Below are 22114 nucleotides of genomic sequence, written 5' to 3' on the forward strand. Positions count from 1 at the left end.
TATCTTGTTAAATTATTGAACCTGCCCTTAGTCCATAAGGACTGGAGACCAAGTCATGGGTTTTATTAGTTAATAATACTCCAGTGAACTAAGCAATGTGCCACAAACATCCTTCAGTTGTGGGTGGAAGCCCTAAGTCGAAGTCAACCCAAAGTGGACAGGAGTTTTGCTCCCTCAGCTCTTGATGGTCCTACAAGTATGAAAAAGTTTTGCAGCACTAGCAGCTGCAGGGGTGAGTGTGGAGCCTTCTTAGGTGAGGTCATTACAAAGCCCCGTCCCCAAATTGCCTTATATACTCCCAGTGGGTAGTTGCTTGGAAAAGCTGTCCTCTGTCTGGACGGTACCTGCAGAACCTTGGACAAGGTCATCTCTGCGAACCTCTCCTCAACCCAGGAGTTCACTAATAGAGAGGATTTCACAGTGGAAACTCATCATTTGGGGTTCCAGTCCCCTTGAACTTAGATAATGCATGCAACACTTCCCCAGTCAACCTTTCCCGCACCTGGTGAGCAGTCTCATTTTCTGTACTGCCCGCAGCTGACCCATGAACTCAAAGAAATATCCATAAATCAGAGATGCAAGATCTGTTTCCTTGATTGTTTGGCACAAAAATGGATTTATGGCTACACCTAAGGTTTCAATCTCTGGTCACAATGAGGAAAGAAATATAGTTAATAGAGACCTCACTTCAATATCACCTTTTACTTTCTTAAATTCAAGTGAATGATGCCAGGCCATCACATGATCCATTGCCATAAGACCAACTCTTGGCCTACATTGTTGCTTCAGTGTTCATTAGTTTCTCCTAGTGAGTCTTTCATTCATAAAATAGGCCATTCCTATTTTATTGTACAACCGCTCAATAATTTTGTTCTCTAAATGACCCTCTTGGGCATGCTTCTATAATTTCCCAATAAGAGTCTGCTACTATCTTATAATCTTGTTTTAAATACTGTATTTACTCCTTGCCCCTTCTGCCCAAGATCATAGACTTACCTGTGATTAAAACACAAGGGAAAATCCAACAGAAAGTAGATCAAACTCTGGACCCATTGGGTGTCCATTATAGAAGGTTTCAGCTGGCAGCTGAAGATTGGTCAGCTGAATTCCTAAAACCAAGCAGATATTAAGAAGGTTTGGAAGTTTTCCAAAGCAAAGCAACACAACACCTTCCTGACACTGACCTGCTCTTGCCAGCAATTTGGCCTACATTGGAGTTCATTGTAATCAACAAGATTTCACAATTTGGACAGAGAGACGTATTCTCAGAATTTTACAGACGCTTGGCAAGCAGAAAACTACCCTGGTCATGCTGATGAGGCCTAATTATTATTTTTAGATACACTTTGATTTTTTGGGGGGAATGTTTGTCTACTCATTGCATGAAAGACCTGGAAAGTCTTCACTATACAGCACACAGATTAGATGACTCTACAGCGTCATTCTACTCTGTAACATGCCTGAGTTCAAAACAATGATTCAATGTTTTATATGTGAATTGAAAAAAAATACCTGATAAAATGGAAAAATCTCTCTCTCTTTTTTTGAATCATTTTACTAGGGGTTCATACAACTCTTATCACAATCCATGGATACATCAATTGTGCAAAGCACATTTGTACATTCATTGCCCTCATCCTTCTCAAAATATTTGCTCTTAAAGAATAAACTGATCATCATTTACTATAACCCCACAGTAGCCACGGCACTCACTGTGTGACTCTGTATGTGTGTGTGAACATGTATAAACACAGCTAAAGAGCCTGCTTAGCATACTAGAATATGAGCGTTTCCCCAGTGTTATCCAGCACCTTTGAGAGCATTATTTTCATAGCTCTTGTTGTAAGAATCAATCCAAATTGATTCATCAAACCCCTATTAGATTAATTATTTCTAATATGCTGTCATAACACATAGTGTAAAGAATAAATTTGGAGGAAATTCTTTACGTGCATCTCTTTTTATAATCCTCCACCCCAAGAACATAGATTATGAACATCACTGAGGATACAGAACTTTAATGTTACATCTATGTGCAGAAAGAGGGCAAAATTTTAAATGACAAAGTAGAAATATAGCACTAATGTGTAGAAAGTTGCAAGTGCTTCCAGTTAGAAATAGCTGTGAAATTAATGCTATTACTAAGCCGAGGGTTGTTTTTAAATTAAATAACTGTCATGTATCCTCAAAGGGAGTTTGATTAGTGTACAAGTACCAAAGTCAACCTGTCTGTATTGGAGTCATAGATTTCCTGTCAACATTGCTAGCGATATCTGTAACTGTAGAATGCTCCATTGAACATGACTTTTTAAAACATTTTATTAGGGGTTCATACAGCTCTTATCACAATCCATACATATACATACATAAATTGTATAAAGCACATCTGTACTAATCATTTTCAAAGCATTTGCTCTCCACTTAAGCCCTTTGCATCAGGTCCTCTTTTTTCCCCCTCCCTCCCCACTCCCCCCTCCCTCATGAGCCCTTGATAATTTATATATTATTATTTTTTCATATCTTGAACATGATTTTATAAGCGATTTAAAGACTTTAAGTCTAATAAAGTGTCCAAATTGTGTGTAGTAAAGACAAGAATAAGTACCTAAAACTTTAAGTTAAATCATATTAAACATTGAAATAAACATATAATACAAGGGGATAACCCCCAAACAGGAATCATGCTGGACAGAGCAGAACTTTCATAGTATGTACTTTCCCCCCACAGCTAGACAAGCATCAAGCAACCTGCACTGAGTTAGTGCACCCAGTGGTGTCACCTGGGAAGGTTCTCTCTGGTCACAGTGCATTTTTTCATGAAAGCAGTTTCTCTTGAATCTCGTGTTTTTGTGATGGCTGATTTAAGAGAACAGCTTGGGGCTGTGAAATTTTGTTTCACTCCTCAGGGAAAAATGCCAAAGAAATTGTTGAGATGTTGAACACAGCCTACAAGGACAGCACTATGGGAAAAACTCAAGTGTACAAGTGGTTTTCTCATGTCAAAAATGTTAAAATGTTGATTGACCACAAACCTTGTTCTGGATGTCCATCAACTTTCCGAACGGCTGAAAATGTCGACTCGTAGTACATTTGAAATTCATTCCACCTGGTCACACAATTAATCAAGCTTCCTCTTTAGAGGTTCTGAAAAGATGATTTGTGGCAGATGGTTTACTGGTTTAGCCACCACGAAAATGCACGTGCTCACACTGCCATCTCAGTGTGCCAGATTTGCAAAAAAAAAAAAAAAAAAAATAGCATGCCTCTCTTGTCCCATGCAGCTTACTCACCTGACCTCAATCTGTGCATCTTCTTTTTGTTTGATTGTCGTGATGATGGTACAAATATTAATATGACTGAATGATTAAATTGTATGATATGTAAAGTTTATGCCAATAAAATAATTTTTAAAACATGTGTATGCCAGAGAAGCCTAAGTACAGACATGTACATATGTAAATATATTTATGATTATGGGGGCAATAGACTTATGTGCATATATTTATAGGTTCAGTAGTAGGGTAGCAGATGGACATTGGGCCTCCTCACGCATACTCCCCCAATACAATAGCACCTTGCCCTGCTAAACAGTCATTGCATGATACCCACCTTCCCAACATGATCACTGAAGACAGACGTGTGTGTAAGCAAACGTGGTGAAGAAAGATGATGGTGCCCGGCTATCAAAAAGATATAGCGCCTGGGGTCTTAAAGGCTTGAAGGCAAACAAGCGGCCATGTAGCTCAGAAGCAACAAAGCCCACAGAGAAGAAGCACACGGCCTAAGTGAATACAAGGTGTTGAATAGACCATGTAGCAGATACCAAGGAACAAAAACAATCATTGTGTGATCACCTTCCTCACATAAACGCTGAAGACGAAGGTGTGCATAAGTAAGTGTGGTGAGGAAGGCTGATGGTGCCCTCCTACTGAGAGATATAGTGTCTGAGGACTTAAAGGCTTGAAAGCAAACAAGCGGCCATCTAGCCCAGAAGCAACAAAGCCCACACGGAAGCAGCACACCAACATGGGTGATCGTGAAGGGCAGAGGAGACCAGGTCTCGAACAACAAAGGAGGGGTGGTGGTGGGAATCACATCACTGTGAGTGAGGGGAAGTGCGTGATGGGGACCCAATACCCATCTGTAGACAGCTGGACATCCCTTCCAGAGGGGTAGTGGGGAGGAGATGAGTCACTCAGGGTTCAGTGTAGCAACAATGAAACTCAAAACCTTCCTCTAGTTCCTGAATGCTTCCTCCCCTCCCAATTATCATGACCCCAATTCTACCTTGCAGACCTGGTTATACCAGAGGATGTACAGCAGTGCAGTAGGGATCTGGAAACACAGGGAATCTAGGACGAACGAACCCCTCAACACCAGCGGTAGGAGTAGCGACACCAGGATGGAAGGGGGTGTAGAAAGGGAGAACCGATCTTGGAGATCTATTTGTAACCTCCTCTCTGGGAGATGGGCAATGGGAAGGTGGGTGAGGGGAGATGCCAGGCAGTGTAAGATAAGATAAAATAATTATTTATAAACTAGTAAGGGACCATGGGGAAGGGGGGAGTGGGAAGGGAAGGGGAGGGGAAAAAAGGGAAACCGAGCTGATTCCAGGAACCCAAGTGGAAGGTGAATTTTGAGAATGACGAGTTCAACGAATGTATAAAGGTGCTTTGCTCAATTGATGTATGGATTGTGATAAGAGTTGTATGAGCCCCAATAAAATGATTTATTAATTAAAAAAACATGGGTATGCATTATGCAATGCCATTCTTCCTCTTCAAAGAAGACACCACAGAATATTGTTTGGGTTGCACAGATGGGGTGGAAAAATGATGAGAAATGAAAGCAAAGACTGCTCCAGAACATTCCTTGTCAGCTCTTGAGTGTAATTGAACTTTCTCCTATTCTGATCTGTATCTGTTATATACAAACCTTGGTATAAGAGTCTTCCATTTGTATGATTCTCCATGGTTTTGTAAAGCACCTAACAATGTCTCATTGCATTCTTAGAGCATCAGTCAGTAAGAATGAGGAAATAAATGTTTGGATACTATACGATTGACTATAAGCCATATTTGTACGGTGTAAGCCCCATTTGTTGTGTAGAAGTCTTCTGATAGCATAAACCCAAAACCAAACTCACTGCCATCCAGTCAATGCAGAATCATAGTGATGCTATAGGACAGGGTAGAACTGCCCTGTGAGAGTTTCTGAAGCTGTAACCCTTTAAGAACATAGAAAACTGGTAGCTGCGAATTGCTGACCTTGTAGATCACAGCCCCGTGTTTAACCACTACACCACCGGGGATCACTTTTTGAAAGTATAGCTGTAAAGAAATAGATAGTAAAAAATGCAAATAATATATAGCTTGCTGAGAGGAGGCAGCATTAATATGAGAAAATTGTGTGTCATTGTTTGGATAATGTTCTCTCCATAGATAAAAAACAGTCGTGGTAAAAGAGATTCAGGCTAGAGAGAAATTCCACCACAAAGTGTGCTACCATTTCCCAGAGAAGCCAAATGGGTGAGACACCTTCTACCAGAAAAGGTAAGACCAGCTCTTTTGTTTGCAGATTACTTTCAATGTTCTATTTCGATGAATCTATCGTTGATGTTCTTTACTAATTCCCACTCTTCTTTCCTCACAGCGTGCCATGGTGACACGGTAGAGATTCTCTCAGTTTAACATCAGACAACCTTAATCCCCCATCTTGGCAGATTGTAGTTTCCTGTTGCCTTTTCTTTAGGAGATCCACCAATATTTTTCCTTTAAATCATTTTATTGGGGGCTCTTACAGCTCTTAGGACAATCCATACATTAATTGTATCAAGCACATATGTTGCCATCATCCTTTTCAAAACATTTTCTTTCTACTTAAACCCTTGGTATCAGCTCCTCTTTTTCCCTCCCCCTCTCAACCTTGTAAACCCTTGATAAATTATAAATTATTCATATCTTACACCATTTGCTGTCTCCCTTCACCCATATTTCTGCTGTCTGTTCCCCTGGTGGGCCGTTATACATGGATCATCGCAATCGGTTCCACCTTTCTTCCTCTTCTCCCCCACTCTCTCCCTACCCTCATGGCATCACTACTCCCATTACTGTTCCCGAGGGGCTTATCTGTCCTGAATTCTATGTGTCAAGGGCTCTTATTTGTACCAGTGTACATGCTCCAGGCTAGCCGGATTTGTAAGGTAGAACTCGAGTCATGAAAGAACGAGAGGAATGCTGTATGTTTCGACTGTTGAATCCTCGCTGACTCATTCCTTCCTGTGACCCTTTTGTGAGGGGATGTCCAATTGTCTACAGATGGGTTTTGGGTCTTCACCTGGACCACCCTCATTCACATTGATAAAATTGTTTTGGGCTTTCTGGTACCTGATACCTGATCCCCTGGACACGTCATGATCACACAGGCTGGTGTGCTTCTTCCATGTGGGCTTTATTGCTTCCCTGCTGGATGGCCGCTTGTTTAACTTCTAGCCTTTAAGGCTCTAGCTATCTTTTTATAGGTGGACACCATCAGTTTTCTTCACAACATTTGCTTATGCACCCATTTTGTCTTCAGCAATCGTGTCGGGAAGATGAGCATCACAGAATGCCAGGTTATTTCAAGAAAGTGTTCTAGAGTTGAAGGAGCACTTGAGTAGAGACCCAATGCTCATCTGCTACTTTAATATTTAACATTTAAATATATGTACATAGACCTATATCTCTGTCATTATATATTAATTAATTTACATATGTACATAACTATATTTATACATCTATAATTGTCTTTTGCCTCCTAGTTCTGTCTTGTATTTCCTTTTACTTTCCTCTTGTCCCACTATCATGTCTGATCTTCATTTGGCTCTCAGTAATTCCTCTTGGCTACATTGCACTTGATTGAACCCCACCAGACATTCTATGCCCTCCTCGCCATTGATTTTAGATCTCTTAGTGTTCCCTTGTCCCTGGATTTGTTGGCTACCTCCACCCTTCCCCTCTGGAACCCTCGGCCGGTTTGTTTTCTCCTTGGGATTATTGATCATGCCAATCTTATATAGATAGACATGGGGGGGGGGAAAGCTTATAAATAGTCCCAGGTATGTTTGCTGACCCTTATGAATGTTTTCCAATTGAGTCTGGGGAGGTGCCACGCCCTGCTCACAGATTCCTCAGGGACTTCTCTGCTTTGCTTCACTTGCTGCTCTGTGTGCTCCCTTTGTGTTTTGCCCCAGTGGTGGTGGTGGTGGTGCAGGGCGTCAGACTGGGCACAATTCCTGCACCGTGTCTCCAGTGCTATCCCCCGTAGTGCTGTGGATCAGAGAGGGGGTGTTGTTATTTTGGTGGAGTCAGCCCTACGGTCCTCTCTGTGCTTTGGCTGCTCCAAGCAGGAATGTCATCTTTCAGGCATGGTGGGGGTAGATGCAGTTCACTCTCTCGCCTTCTCTTTCCCTCTTAGTTTGCTCCCATGTGTTTGGGGGCAAACCAGCCACTTTCCCTGGGATCTATCTTCAGTGCTGCCCTCTGTAGTGCATTCTTCTGGGGACGGGGTCAACATAGCTGGGATTGGGACCAACCTGGCAGACCTTTCTGTTAGTTCTATGCTTCATGCTAGTATGTTGCCTTCCAGGATTGACACACCAGGTTGAGGTCTGGTCCCTCTCTCCCTTTCCTGTGAAGATATAAACAATACCCTCCCCCTGTGGGGGTTAGTACCCTGTCTCCCCCCCCCCCCATGTGGCAGTTACATAAACTGGTGTCAATTTGGGACTTGAGAGGATTAAGAGTGAAGGGGTGGAGTCTGGTCTGTTAATTGGGTCATAGCCTATAAGGCCCCTGTGTGGGCCTGGCCTTCTCCTGAGAATTCTGGGGACTCCTGTATTTCCTCCTTGGAAACAGGACAGTCCCTCTCTTCCCAATCCCTTGGAGACTCCCTCACAGCTCACTTCCTTAGAGACCCTCTACTGACAAGACACAAGGCACTATGCTGATAGAGCCGGTGTCCTGGGAACTGGAGAAGTCACATGGAGACCCCTGCCAGAGCTGAGATGCTTACAACGCCACTGGATCCAACGACTTTCTACCCACTGGCTTGTGATCATCCTGCATTCTGCATCATTGCATGTGTTTCATGAGTCTGAAGAGGACTTTATAGATTGGTCCTATGGACTAATATTGGACTTATGGACTTGATCTGGACTGGGCTTGGAGGCTTTCTCTATATTCAGTTACTCTTATAAAAAAAACTTCTTTCTTATACACATACAGGTCTCTCTGAATTTGTTTCTCTAATCTACCCAGACTAACACACCCCACTGTCCACGTTTGTGTGAGTCTGGGTGCTTTAGAGAAACAAATCCACAGAAACTCATATGTATAAGAGAGAGTTTTATATAAAGGGAAAGTGCACATCAAGAAAACATCCCAACCCAGTGCTGCTCAAGCCCACAAGTTCAACATTAACCCATATGTCCAACACAAATCCACAAAGTCCTCTTCCATTTCACAATACACACACTATGATGCTGACTGCAGGAGGAAAGTTGAATCAGTGAATGTGTAAGCATCTTAGTGCTGGTAGGGGTCTCCACACGGGTGCTTCAGCACCCAGGGCTGCATCGGGGTAGGTCCATGTGGCTTCTTCATGGGGATGTCTTGCAGGAAGTCAGCCTTGCAAGCTGAAGCAGGGAACTGTTAAGGCAGCTGCACCCTGGTCTGATCATCACAAAGCAAGAGACCCAAGAATTAGAAAGGCAAGGCTCACAGAGCCATTTATCTCTCCACCTTTCAATTAACCCCACATGTGTTTATCAGTCATGTTGGCACAATAAACATTAACAATATCAATGTGTTTATCAGCCAGGATGGCACAATGAACTTTAACTATATCAATGTTCTTTTTTTTTTTTTTTTAATTCTTTTCCACTCCATTTCAATTGGCTGCCATCTGCATCTGTGGGTTGGGTCTGACTCCTGCTCAAGTGCCTGGATCTCACCCTGAGATTTTATACATTTGGTGGCTTTTTCCCTATTGCCAATTGTTCTTTTTACACTTACCTCAATAGGAAATCCACCAAGTTATGTAACAAAAATTAAGCCAAGTCATCAGTACATCCTGAGGTCTAAAGAATGGATTGAGTCTTTAAAAAGTCATTTTAAACAGATCCCAAACTATGTATGAATCCTTACTTGAAATATCTTGGTTAAGTAATAAGCTATTTTCCCTAAGTTTGGAAATTCTCCAAACCAAGGCAATAATTTTTTTTTTTTGTAGGAAGCTATGAGATTCAATGAGATCCAGCTCTCTCACAAGTTGAACAGGGGTCAAGAGGGGCCCGGTTAAAATTGAGAAAGATAGAGTAAGAGATAAGAGAACAGGGAAAGCATAGGGTACTCAAAAAGTATAGACATTCTAAGGCCCAGAACTGTATTCAAGGAAGGCTTATATACAGTTCTTGCCACATATCCTGAATTCAGTGACAAGTTCTCATGCACAGGGCTTGTTGACAATATACTTTGACAGGTTCGCACACAGAGGATCTGTTGACAATATATTTTGAAGGCAAACACGGATGCAATAATATCACAGTCTAGTACGGAGAGGAGTGTGAGTGCCTGGAGAATGCTGTGCTTCAGTAGTCTACCAGGGAACACGAGAAAGTATTTACTTTGTCTTAGTTCAAGGTCAGGCGTTCATAGCCTTCCAGCTGTCAGCATTTTCCCAAGGGTCTTGCTTAACCCATGGAATATGGTGACTGCCTTGTCTTATTTGGAGAAGGAAATGAGGTTCAAACTGTCCCAACAATGCACACTGTTACTCAGAAGCCCAGGACAGCATTCTGCTCCGGGGTCTCTGCCTTCAGAGAATTAGCACCAATATTTCTGTGTTCAGAGACTTCAGTACATATTCTTGTCCAGAGTTCATCTCAAGACAATTTGCTCCCACAGGTGGCCAGTCCTATCCTTGGGTCTCATTGGTCATTGAAAGTTTATTTATCCCATTATATTTTTATGTGTGTCTTTACAGAACCTCTCTGTGTTTTTCTTTGGTCCCAGTTCCACCAAATATAAGAAACTGGATCCATTATTTAAATGGGAGTCCTATCACTCTTCATCCACTGTTTTATTGTGTGGGGAATTTTATTTCTTCACTTTGCTATTGCAACATATTGATTACTCAATCAGTATCATATGAACTACAAACGTAGCAAAATTAATCTCTGTATTCATTTTAAAACAAGCAAAGAAAGAAAGAAAGACAAACACAACTGAGCAAATATGAACACAGGGCTTTGTGAAATGCAAGTAGGAGATGTTCAAATGGATACTATACTAAGGAATTAGTGAAAAGTACTTCTTCAAGAACGTTCTTTCAGCTGTTTTAAAAGAGAATATTTGGGTGTGTGATTAGCATAATCTGAAGAATCTAATGATCAAATTTCACACTTTGTGATAAATGAATATACATAATGAGTGGGACCTAACTTGCAGCAGGGAGGCTTAGGCTTCACGATTAACTCTGCTACCCTATTCCCTGTTTACTTTACTTTGTGGTTGTTTTTGTTTTTCTCACTTTTTGGTGTGAATGGGATGAGGCTTTATGGAGCAGATCAGTTTTTATTCAACAATCCGTATTTATTCTTTTCGTTCGTGTCGTTGATTGTAAGCCCGACTCTGTAACATTACCTAGTTCACTTCCTCTGAGGGGCCCTGCTTCCATTCCTCATTTGATCACCCTCTGAATTTGGCATTTTGATAAAAGCTGCCCTTTTGATCTCAAATGGCTGATTATTCTAAAGTGTACATCCTTTCCTAGTGTTATTGTTTCCATCGTAGGTCTGTCCGTTGTTTGGCTGAAAATGGAGCCATTGGGGTGAGATCATTTCTAGACCTGTGGGAAGGGTGACTGATGAGCACAATCTTGGGGTTCCACTAGTGTCTATCTGACCAGTAAGCCCGATCTTATTTATGATTTTGAGTTTTGTTCCAGTTTTTCTCTCACTCTACCAAGACCCTTCTAAGGTGATCCCTCTCAGAGCAGTGAGTAAATGGGCACTCTCTAGTTCTTCCAGTCTCAGGATTGTGGAGACTTATATTTTCATGGCCCTAGTGTTCAATTGGACTATTTATTTCCCTGCATCTTTTGTTGCTTGACTCTTCTTTCCTCTCAATGGGGAGAGACCAAGAGATTTGGCCACTCCTACAGGTTTAAGTCCCAAGTTGCTATTCACCAAAATAGGATGTAGAACGTGGTCTTTGTGGGTGATGTTCTGCCAATAGACCTAAATGTCCCCTGAAACCCTGGCTTTGAGCTCCTAGATCCAGACACTCAGTCCCTGAAGGTGTCTGGTGATGTTTAAGAAGTTTTTATAACTTTGAGCCCTATATTCTTTTGTTTTGAAGCCAACAAAAAATATGTGATAAAGGAAATCCACAGTCATTTTGATGAAAAAAAGACTGTGGGACCGCATCTTTTGATCTTCTTTTGGATTTAGCTGTGGTGGAAGAAATAGAAAGAAGTGGTCTTCGTCAAGAGGTTCATGGAATATTCCTGTGTTTTGTCCTGTAGGTACATGTCTGTGTTCATTACGCTATGGCCTGGCTATCATCATGCACTTCTCAAACTTTACCATGATAACGCAGCGTGTGAGTCTGAGCATCGCTATAATTGCCATGGTAAACAGCACCGAACATGCCAGGGTCTACACCGAACAGCCCAATGCTTCTACCATCTCCACAGTGGGACTTTCTGCAGACACCCAAAAGAACTCCAGCAAATCCTTCGAGGAATTTCACACAGGGGTAAGTTTTATGTAAGAAGAAGGGAAAAATAGGGAAATAAGGGAAAACATATTTCAAAGGGAAGGTTCAAATCTTTTCTGCAGAGAATAAAAGCATGAATTTTTTAATGACAAGCCCAAAATAAGTGAGTTTATTTTTCTTTGAGAAATTGCTTATATCTGTGATTAAAAATAATTTTCTCCTACGATTTTTATGTTCATAAGGTAGGGGGCTTCTAGGACATTTTATTAAAAATTCAGAAAACGTTTTAAAAAATTCAAACAGATTGCTGGATATTTTCTTTTTTTTTCAGTTTTTAAATCATTTTATTAGGGGCTCATATAACTCTTTTTTTTTAATTTTAACAATTTATTGTAGAAAGCTTGACGTTGAAGCACATCCTGCTGGGTTATCTGATTCTGTGGGAGACTCTGTGCCTTCATTGTCTTTGAGCTATTACACAATTTTGCTGACTGTGTATAACTAAGAAGAGTGCAAATGAATGTCGATAGCCTTGTAAATGAATTTTTTCTTTGATAAATCAGTTGATAGTCCACCCCCTTGCTGATCCCCCCCATTATTTAAGATCAGTTTCAGAGTTACCTAACAGTTCACATGTGCTTGGTTCTTCGAAGTTTCCTTTGAACCACTATAACATCTTAGTGGTTTACCCATTCATTAGAGAACGTTTAAAATTCTTTAAAATATTTATTTTATATTTGCATGAGTTATAATTATCCCTTTCAAACACTACTCTTCATACCACCATTTTTTAATATTTCCAGTGTTATATCCATAATTTATGTTTTTATTGTCTTTGATCCAATTCATTTATAATGACCTCCTTATCTTCTGTTTTTTTTTCATCATCCATTCTACACATCCATACTCCTGAGCTCAGAAATCTGGAACATCTTCCAGTCGCCAAACTCCTTCTCCAGAATCTGACTCCATTTCCCAGTATAGTCACTTCTGTTCTCAATGACCCCCCAAAAATTTTCCTCTGGCCAAGTGAGAGTCCCTATTAGTTTCTGATCTGTTGGCATTACTTCAAAGGTTAAATACCCAGTACATTGTCTTCTCCAATTAGAATTTTTTTCCTTTATCTACAGTGTAGTCATATTTAAAGGACAGTTCAAATGCTACTTTCGTCTTTGAATCTTCCAAAATTATTGTTCTCTTTTCTCAATGTTCTGATGTGTTTTACTTAATTTTCATAAAGCCTTCAATCTAACATGATCCACATACTTTGTATTATTTGTAGTTACTGTGAGCAGTTAAAATAGATTTTTCATTTATATAATTTTTGGTTCTCGATATTAACTTCCAGCATTGATGACATATATGTAATGGGCTACCAAAGCTCATTTATTGGGTCATATCATAAAAAGAATGTGGTCTGACTCTTTCAGAATGTGTGCTTTAGAAAGTTGGCTCTGCCAGGACAAACCAGAATTCACAAATGCATTTTTTTTAAATTAAGGACTTATTTTGGTTACTGTTCAGTGAGTAAAATTGTGTTTTCATTATTCTTCACAATGAGAGTCAACATGTCACCCAATTTTTGCAAGAAGGGGAGTAGTTAAAAGAAACTTTTTTCATAGATGAACCATCTCTCAGAAGTTCCTGTTTGTTTCTTACTATTATGCATCTCTTGAGTTCTGGTGGTGTAGTGGTTACACATTGGGCTGTTAACCACAAGGTCAGCAGTTCAAAACTACCAGCTAGTTGAGGGAGAAAGATGAGACTTTTTACTCCCATAAAGACTTACCACCTCAGAAACTCACAGGGGCAGTTCTTTCTACCCTGCTCTATAGGGTCACCATGAATTGGAATGGACTCAATTGCAGTGAGTTTTTCATTTTTATGATCCATCTATTTTGTCTGTTTTCTTCTTCATGTCCTCCGTTTTTCACTCCCTCTGAGGGGTGTAAATCAGAGGTTGTTTTGAAAATAAAGGATTTTAACATAGGTTGAAAATATAGTAAAGCAAAACCAGGTGTTTTTTCACTGGGTCATATCAACTGCAAACAACTCTTGGCTGTAATGCGAATTTTCATAAAAGGGCTTCTTAGCCAATGCATGCTTTCTCTATATTTCTCCCCAGCCCTCTGTATATGAATGGAACCCAGAAACGCAGGGCATCATCTTCAGCTCCATCAACTACGGAATACTATTGACTCTGATTCCAAGTGGATATTTAGCAGGAATCTTTGGAGCAAAGCATATGCTTGGTGCTGGTTTGCTGATCTCTTCTCTTCTTACCATCTTTACACCACTGGCAGCCAACTTTGGAGTGATTTTGGTTATTGTGGTTCGCACAGTTCAAGGCATGGCTCAGGTACCCAGAAACTTTCTCGTTCTGAGAACGATACACATTCCCGAATTTGACTAGAGATGAAAATTCTTATTAATTTTCATTTCAGGGAATGGCATGGACAGGTCAGTTTACAATTTGGGCAAAATGGGCTCCCCCACTGGAACGGAGCAAGCTCACCAGCATTGCAGGGTCAGGTAAGGAAGAGTCACAGCTTTGCAGGCTGCTTCATCCCTACCATAACTTTCTTTCTCTGAATTGGGTAGTTTGGGGTAGAGGGAGAAAAATGCTATGCAAAAAGTTCAACAATGCCCTTATATAACTAATAAGGAAAATACATCTGGACTGTAAGCCACTGAGATGCAGACGCAGGGAAGACCACCTTTGTGAGGCTGCTTTGTGAGCTAGAGTAGTCGGAAAAGACTTGTAAGAAACAGTTGAGAACTGTAAGCATCTGCACAAATGGTTAAAGGTTAAGCAAACTTTGTGAAAGTTGTTTTAGCAAGGACATGGGTGTGAGAATTCAGATTATCCAAATTCAGAGTAGTAAGGGAAGACATCGAGTTGGAAAATAGATTTTGAAAAATTAGTTTTGGTCTGAACTCTTTGCTGTTCTGATCTCTTTATCATTTGAAGTAGTCTTCACAACAAGCTGCTGAGGTCGGCACTTAAAAAAATCTGATTTTACAGAGGAGGAACGTAAAGTATGTACAGATGAAGTGAATTGCCCAGCTTCAAATAGACAATAGTCGGTGAGACTAGTATTTGAAACCAGGAAGTTGGGCCCTTGGGGACATTCTCTCCATTACCATTCTGGATGCTTTTCCGCCATTTGTGATGACATTCAGGACTCCACAATGTTACTGTCTGGTGGTCCTGAGAGTGCATACTTGAAGAACAGAGCTAAGGCTTCATCAAGTTTCTCATTCCATGTTCTATACACAAGCTTTTTGTTTGAAGCATGGGTATGTGTGGTTGCGTGTACAAATGTTTGTGTGCATTTGTGTGCCATGTTGCTATGCAAAACACATTTCCTTTTGTGTGAGTCTGTAGAATGTGCTCACAAGTCAAGGTCTACATGTGTTATATTTCTAAAATGAATTCAGTCACACTTTCCTCTCCAACTGAAATGACAGCTTCGTGGTGGCTGGGATTGTCTTGTATTAATTTCTATGAGTCTTTCCTTTCCCAGGACCCCTGGTGGTGCAGTAATTACATGCTGAGCGGCTAAGCACAAGGTCAGCATTGAAACCACCAGCCAAATTCCATGGGAGAAAGACAAGGCTTTCTACTCCTGTAAGGAGTTGCCGTCTCAGAGACTCACCGGGACAGTTCCACCTTGTCCTATAGGGTTGTTATGAATCAGAATTGACCCTATATATGCGAATCTGGTTTGATGTTTGGCTTTTCCTTTCTTTCCCTTAAACTCACACTGCATTCTGCCCAAATGTCATTCTAATCATAAGGGAATTCTAATCATCTGGGCTGTTGTTACAGAGATACAAATGCAGACGTCTTGCCTTTTACTACTAACCCACTCAGAAGTCCTGTGGAAGACGGCCTGCTGATCTGTTTCCATAAAGATTACAGACAAGCAAACCCTAAGGACCAATTCTACTCTGTAATGCATGGCAAACTAAGAGATTTGAATGTGATCACATCGGTGTGGGGAGCCATTGAAGAGTTGAGGGATATTGGTTATTACTTCTAATGACTCTATATGACTTTACTGGGGGATATTAGTGAGCAAGAAGAAAATCTCTAACCACTAGGTCATTGTAAGTGTACAACTTCACTGTTGGGGCAATGTTCACTCTGTCTCAGGTTTGATGTTGGCGTACTTTTGTTTCCTCTCCCTTCTTCTCAGGGGTAGCATTTGGATCCTTCATCATCCTCTGTGTGGGGGGACTAATTAGCCAGGCCTTGGGCTGGCCTTTTATCTTCTATATTTTTGGTGAGTCTGTCTCAAATTCTAATGCTTTCGCTTATCAGACATCCGTTTTTTTTGGAGTTTTTTTTTTCTTTCAAGATAAAGAAAGACACGAGGAAAATGACCTGGTGTTATTAAAACAGGAGTTGGTAGGGTTTGAGACATAAAACTAAATACCTAGGATACAAAGAAGACTAAAATAGAGGTCATAGGCATTTCTCTTCAGAATTCAGAGGGGGTCTTGCCTGAAGGACTGAGGGTTGGGGATGGGATATAAATCAGGAAAGATTCCCTTGGGGTGGCAGGAGTAGAATGCAAAGTAGATCTTGGAACATAGATATGATTTTTGTAGGTTTCTAATAAATAATTTAAAAATTAATAATATTTCTTTCCAATGAACAATATGTACAATAGCTCCTTGCAAAAGAAAACCAAAAAGAGGTTGTAAAGCAGAAAGTAGGAAAACATGGCCCATGAATTGGGATTGACTACTGAGCAGTCTTTCATATTATTTATCCATTCTTTTGTTTGTAGTGATCCATAATTCAGTGGTTTAAATATATTTAAGAGAATTGTGCAATCACCACCACCATCAGTGTTCTAACGTTTTCTTCATTCTGGTTCCCATTACCCTTCAACCTCCTCTGTCATAACGCTAAGGAACTATTAAGCTACTTACTTTGTCTATGGATTCCCTCTCCTGGATTTCTTATAAAGAAAAGCATGCAAACCCCCACCCCCACCCCCAACAGATAACACATGAGAAAACTTCAATCCAAAAGAAAGCAGAAGATAATAGAAACAAAGACAAATTACCTATTGGTCAAAAGAGAAAACGAATGATAATATGTTCAATTTTAACCTAACTTTATCTGCTGCAATCCACTTTCCAATGCATTCTGTGTGAGGGTAAGACTATTCACATCCCTAGTCAAGGGTCTCAGGTACTCCCATGGAGGCCTAATCCACATGGGTACTCTCAAATGGATTTGGGCTTTCAGTGTCATCCGTAGACTACTGAAAACCAGGTGCTCGGATTTTAAACTCTAATATGATTCCCTCCTCTGATCTTGGATTTTATTATGTATAATCCTTGGATCACACAGGCTGGTGTGCTCCTGACGCCTCACTTAGATGGGTGCTTGTTTTAAGAAAAGCCTTTAAGACCCAAGAAGCTATTCTTTAAGATAATCAGACACCCTGTGATTTCTTCACCACACTTGGTTATAGCACTCATTCTTCACTGATCACTTCATAAGAGCAAGTATTGAGCAGGTTCATATCATAAGAACTAATTGTTCTTTGATTAGGGTTTATGATTACGTGTGACCTCAAAATTCATTTTTATTTGTAAAGTTACATATATCCCTGGTCCATTTTAGAGGGACCATTATCAGCTTGTTGAGAAATAACATATATATATAAATCTTTTGAGGCTAAAATACCCAAGATATTCATTTATACAGGTTAAAAACTTAAGTGTCTGAACACTGTTGAAGAAAGCAATGAGGCTTGTTTTTAATTTTTGGTATATAAAAACCAGGACCGATGAATCTATAGATTTAGCAAGTGGAATAAGAGTTATGGTGGGAGCGGAACACAGATCTGGGTGTGGGGTGATGATGTCAAGAGGTCCATCTAGAAAAAGAATTGTTTGGAAACTGATTGTTGTAGCAAATGTACAATTCTGCTGGACATGACTGAACTATGGAATGATTTAATAAATGTATCAATCCCAATAAATAAAAAAGAGAAAGTAATGAGGGTTAGCCACAAGCAAAAATTTCAATCATGCTCATTCAGTAAGACAAGTTTCAGAGATCCATTTTGATGCCTACATCCTTTGATGCCTGCACTCCCCACATCCTTCCCATATGAAAGAATATGTCCTTTGTTTAATGGAAGATGATGAAGAATGCTGGGGATTGATAGTTTTCTTATTCTAGTCTAACACAATTTGATTTGATATAGTCCTGGTGGCTCTAGGCAGCGCTGTAACTGGGCCCAGAGCAAAAATGAGAACTGCACAAATAGTTCTGACTTTTGATGAATCATACTTACTCCCTACTCTAAGCATCTGGAGAGCCTCTACTACTACATTGGAATTGCCTGGCCTAGTCACGGTACACAGTCGAAATATCAAAGTTGGTAAAACACATCTTGAATGTGTCTTCAGTTTTCATTATAAGAAGCAGTGATATGTTAGGCTCCTGCTATTCCCAGAGGGTGGTAACACTGACAAATGAAGACTTTAGATTTGAGAGATATCCAAGAAGCTTTAATAGCATGGGGAGCTTTGTTGAAGAGTTGAAAGGTAGTAACGGGAAAATGCACGTTCTTATGGCGGGGTCACCATGAATTGATGATGTAGGTGGGGACAAGCATGACACTTTAGAGGATAACTTTCATCCCAGAACACAAATTCGCCTGAAAACTCATTGGATCTCTGCTTCCCAGGTAGCACTGGCTGTGTCTGCTGTCTCCTGTGGTTCACACTGATCTATGACGACCCCATGCATCACCCGTGCATTAGTTCCAGGGAACAGAAACATATCACATCTTCTCTAGCTCAACAGGTACAGTGCACTATACAGTCTTCCAGGAGCGGTGGCCCTGGCCTGTTCTAATACTTACGTTGATTAGTTATTTCCTCTCAGCCCAGTTCTCCTAGACGATCTGTCCCGATAAAGGCTATGGTCAGATGCCTACCACTTTGGGCCATTTTCATGGGGTTTTTCAGCCATTTCTGGTTATGCACCATAATCATAACATACCTACCAACGTACATCAGCTCCGTGCTACATGTTAACATTAAAGATGTAAGTATGCTTCTTATATGTCTATGAAAATGAAAATAATAGCAATCGGGAGACACAGCTCTGTATTACCTACCATATTCTGGCCACTGTTTTCTGTGCTTTGCCCAGAACCACTCAGCTAACCCTCCCAGCGACCTTGAGAGAGGCACTGAGATGATTCCAATTGCATCGGTATAGTAATGTGCACATAGGGATAAGATGACTTGCCCAAGTTTGCATACTTTTAAAATTGTAAAACCACTCCAATACCTGTGTTCTTAATTGCTATGCTACGCTGCCATGCTGGATGGTTCTTCAATTTCCCTTAGGGATAAATATTGCTTTTCCTGGGGAACCAGTGTGACTCAGGTGCTGGTCCTCTTACTTGAGACCTTTAAGTGTGGAAGAGGATGTAAATTCCCTAAAGTGACTCAGAATATCAGGGACGGCCCCATGACAGGTCTGTGTAATGGTGACCCTTTGGTGCTCTGGGTGCAATTCCTCACTGTGTAATTTTCTTTCCTTCAGAATGGGGTTCTGTCCTCTCTGCCTTTTATTGCTGCCTCAAGCTGTACAATTCTCGGAGGTCAGCTGGCAGATTTCCTTCTGTCCAGGAATCTTCTCAGATTAATCACCGTGCGAAAACTTTTTTCATCCCTAGGTAAGGACCGGCCCATGTGCCTGGTAATCAATTCCCTTTTCTACGGGTGGGCAAAGCGGGTTCCTGATGGCATGTCCTCATTGCCCAGGGCTCCTCCTTCCATCGCTGTGTGCCATGGCCCTGCCCTTTGTGGCTTCGAGTAACATTACAACCATTATTTTGCTGATACTTATTCCTGGAACCAGCAACCTGTGTGACTCAGGGTTTATCATCAACACCTTAGATATTGCCCCCAGGTAAGACTTTAACTGTTTCTTCATCCTCCAGACTCTTTAAAAGGTCTTAGAGCACAATCTTCTTTCTGTGACTCCTTCCTGTTATTGGCGTCTACTGAATGATGGCCGCTTGCTGAGTACACAGCGATGTCAGTATGTGATCATAACCTAAGGTATCTTCTTTAGAACAACACCTCCCAGGCTCGGCTAGTCATCATGTAGATGAAAAGGTCCCCATGTTTTCAGAAAGCTTCCAAGGTGTATGCACTCAGCACCATAAAGCCAAATCATGCTCTAAAGGATTCATATGCATTGACATATTTAATCCTTATAACTCCAAGAAATAGGCTGTATTGTCAGTTCCATGTTACATCGGAGAAGACTGAGGTACCAGAAGGTTAAGTTGCTTGCTTAAGGTGACACAGGGGCAGAGCCAGAATATGCAGTTAGGCAGTTCGAGGCTAAGTTCTGCGTAAGCCGTCTGTCTCCCTTGAGGAAACGGAATTGTTCTCTGGTTGTTGACTCATTGGATGGATGATTTCAGCTCTACCAACAAAAGCACAATAACACAACCCAAATCCATTGCCTTTGAGTTGATTTCAATTCCTGGAGACCCTATAGGACACGGTTTCCAAAGCCATAAATCTTTATAAAAGAAGACTACCTCATCTTTCTCCCCCAGAGCAGCTGGTGGGTTTGAACCTTTTGATCACCAGCCCAATGCTTAGCCCACTGGGCCTCCAGGGCTCCTTGAATATCTTCAAGTGAATGAAAAACTGTATTAGGTAAAATGACTTTGTCATGAAGCCAACTACCTTGATACTGCATTGCTGCAGATACCATGAAGATGGCATCTTATTACATAAAACTTCTCTCTCCACAGATATTCAAGCTTCCTTATGGGAATCTCAAGGGGATTTGGACTCATTGCAGGAATCATCTCATCCACTGCTACTGGATTCATTATCAGTCAGGTTGAGTCCAGTTTATTGTCCTGAGGATGCATGATATGGTCCAGAACTATAGGGTCTGATGGGGAAAATCATCCTGGATGCAACCCAATTGTTTTATTCATAGGGGCACCAATATCAAACTGTAGGAGATCAAGTTTCCAAGGTGAAGAAAAATGTAAACTGAATTTCCACAAGTGAATAATTGTTAGATTGATGGAAATGAATCTTTTGGGTAGAGGAGAAGCCATGTATGCCATCCTAGAGAGACAAATGGGGGAAAGAGTTAATAGTTGTGGCGACAGTTCAATGAGCCATTATACATGTCCATGGATGCCAAGTGATAAAGGCAGAAGGAGAATGTCGTGAAGAATCTGCTCAGATTAGTTATAAATTGATTTTTTAAAAAGGAAACAGAGTGTCCAGGGGCCAGTTTAAAGGCAATTAATCCACAGGTGAAAAGAGAATAGGTTTGGGACACTGTTGGGCTCATGAAGCATGAGCCTGGCTCAGAAGTGTAGACTGGTGGGACAGATGAAAGACCGAACCACATTGGGGTGAAAGGACTGTCGACTAAAAATGGAAAAGTTTTGTTTTTAGTGTGTAGCCTTCTGTGCTCTGACTTTGGAGTTAATTTTTTACCAAATTCTCAGTAATCCACTGTGATTGTAATGCTTCAATGGAGATGAACTCCGTTGTTTTGATTTCTTCCTCTAGCAGCGGTTCTCCACCTGTGGGTCGTGACCCCTTTGGCGTTGGAATGACCCTTTCACAGGGGTTGCCTGATTCATAACAGTAACAAAAGTACAGTTATGAAGTAGCAACAGATATAATTTTATGGTTCCTCACAACACGAGGAACTGTATTAAAGGGTTGCCGCATTAGGAAGGTTGAGAACCACTGCTCTACGGCGTTGTTCTGATTGATGCTAATTACCAAACCAAAGCTAAACCAAACAAAGTCAGAGCAAATGCACACATGAGCTCTGAAAGATGTCATTTTAGATATAAGAATAATTTAATATTGCCAGGAAGGATGAGATGCCGATTTTCAGGAAAACAATAATGGGAGTTAATTGGTGTGGGTTTGAAGGAAAATCTAACCTAATTCCGAACCCAATGGACCATTTTAGAGCCATTTTGATTCCAAGAGTTTCATGCAACTATCTTTGATGACTTTAGATCTTAACAGGCTAGTGCGTAATGTTTCCTCTGTTCTTTGTGGTTGGCTGTTGCAGGATACAAAATGAAGAATTTCCCAAACTAGTGATGAAAACTAGTGATTCTATGTTTTTTTTTGTGTGTGTGTGTGTCTAGAATGCTGCCTCTGGATGGAAGAATGTCTTTTTCCTGTCAGCTGCTGTCAACATGTTTGGCCTGGTCTTTTACCTCGTGTTTGGACAAGCGAAAATCCAGGGCTGGGCCAAAGAGGAGAACCTTACCCGCTTGTGAAGATATCACATGCTA

The 22114-nt window shown here is 40.9% G+C and overlaps 1 protein-coding gene across 1 annotated transcript; it reads left to right on the top strand.

Annotated features, from left to right (window-relative positions):
* The first annotated feature begins 5524 nt into the window (after nucleotides 1-5524).
* On the top strand, nucleotides 5525-22099 carry SLC17A2 (solute carrier family 17 member 2). Its single transcript, XM_075540730.1, has 11 exons — nucleotides 5525-5552; nucleotides 11566-11798; nucleotides 13885-14118; nucleotides 14204-14291; nucleotides 15962-16048; nucleotides 18482-18600; nucleotides 18682-18843; nucleotides 19351-19483; nucleotides 19572-19719; nucleotides 20582-20672; nucleotides 21965-22099. The coding sequence occupies exons 1-11, from the start codon at nucleotides 5525-5527 to the stop codon at nucleotides 22097-22099; spliced, it is 1458 nt and encodes a 485-aa protein (XP_075396845.1).
* Nucleotides 22100-22114: the final 15 nt, after the last annotated feature.

Source organism: Tenrec ecaudatus, chromosome 1 (assembly GCF_050624435.1).
Source record: "Tenrec ecaudatus isolate mTenEca1 chromosome 1, mTenEca1.hap1, whole genome shotgun sequence".
Taxonomy (NCBI): Eukaryota; Metazoa; Chordata; class Mammalia; order Afrosoricida; family Tenrecidae; genus Tenrec; species Tenrec ecaudatus.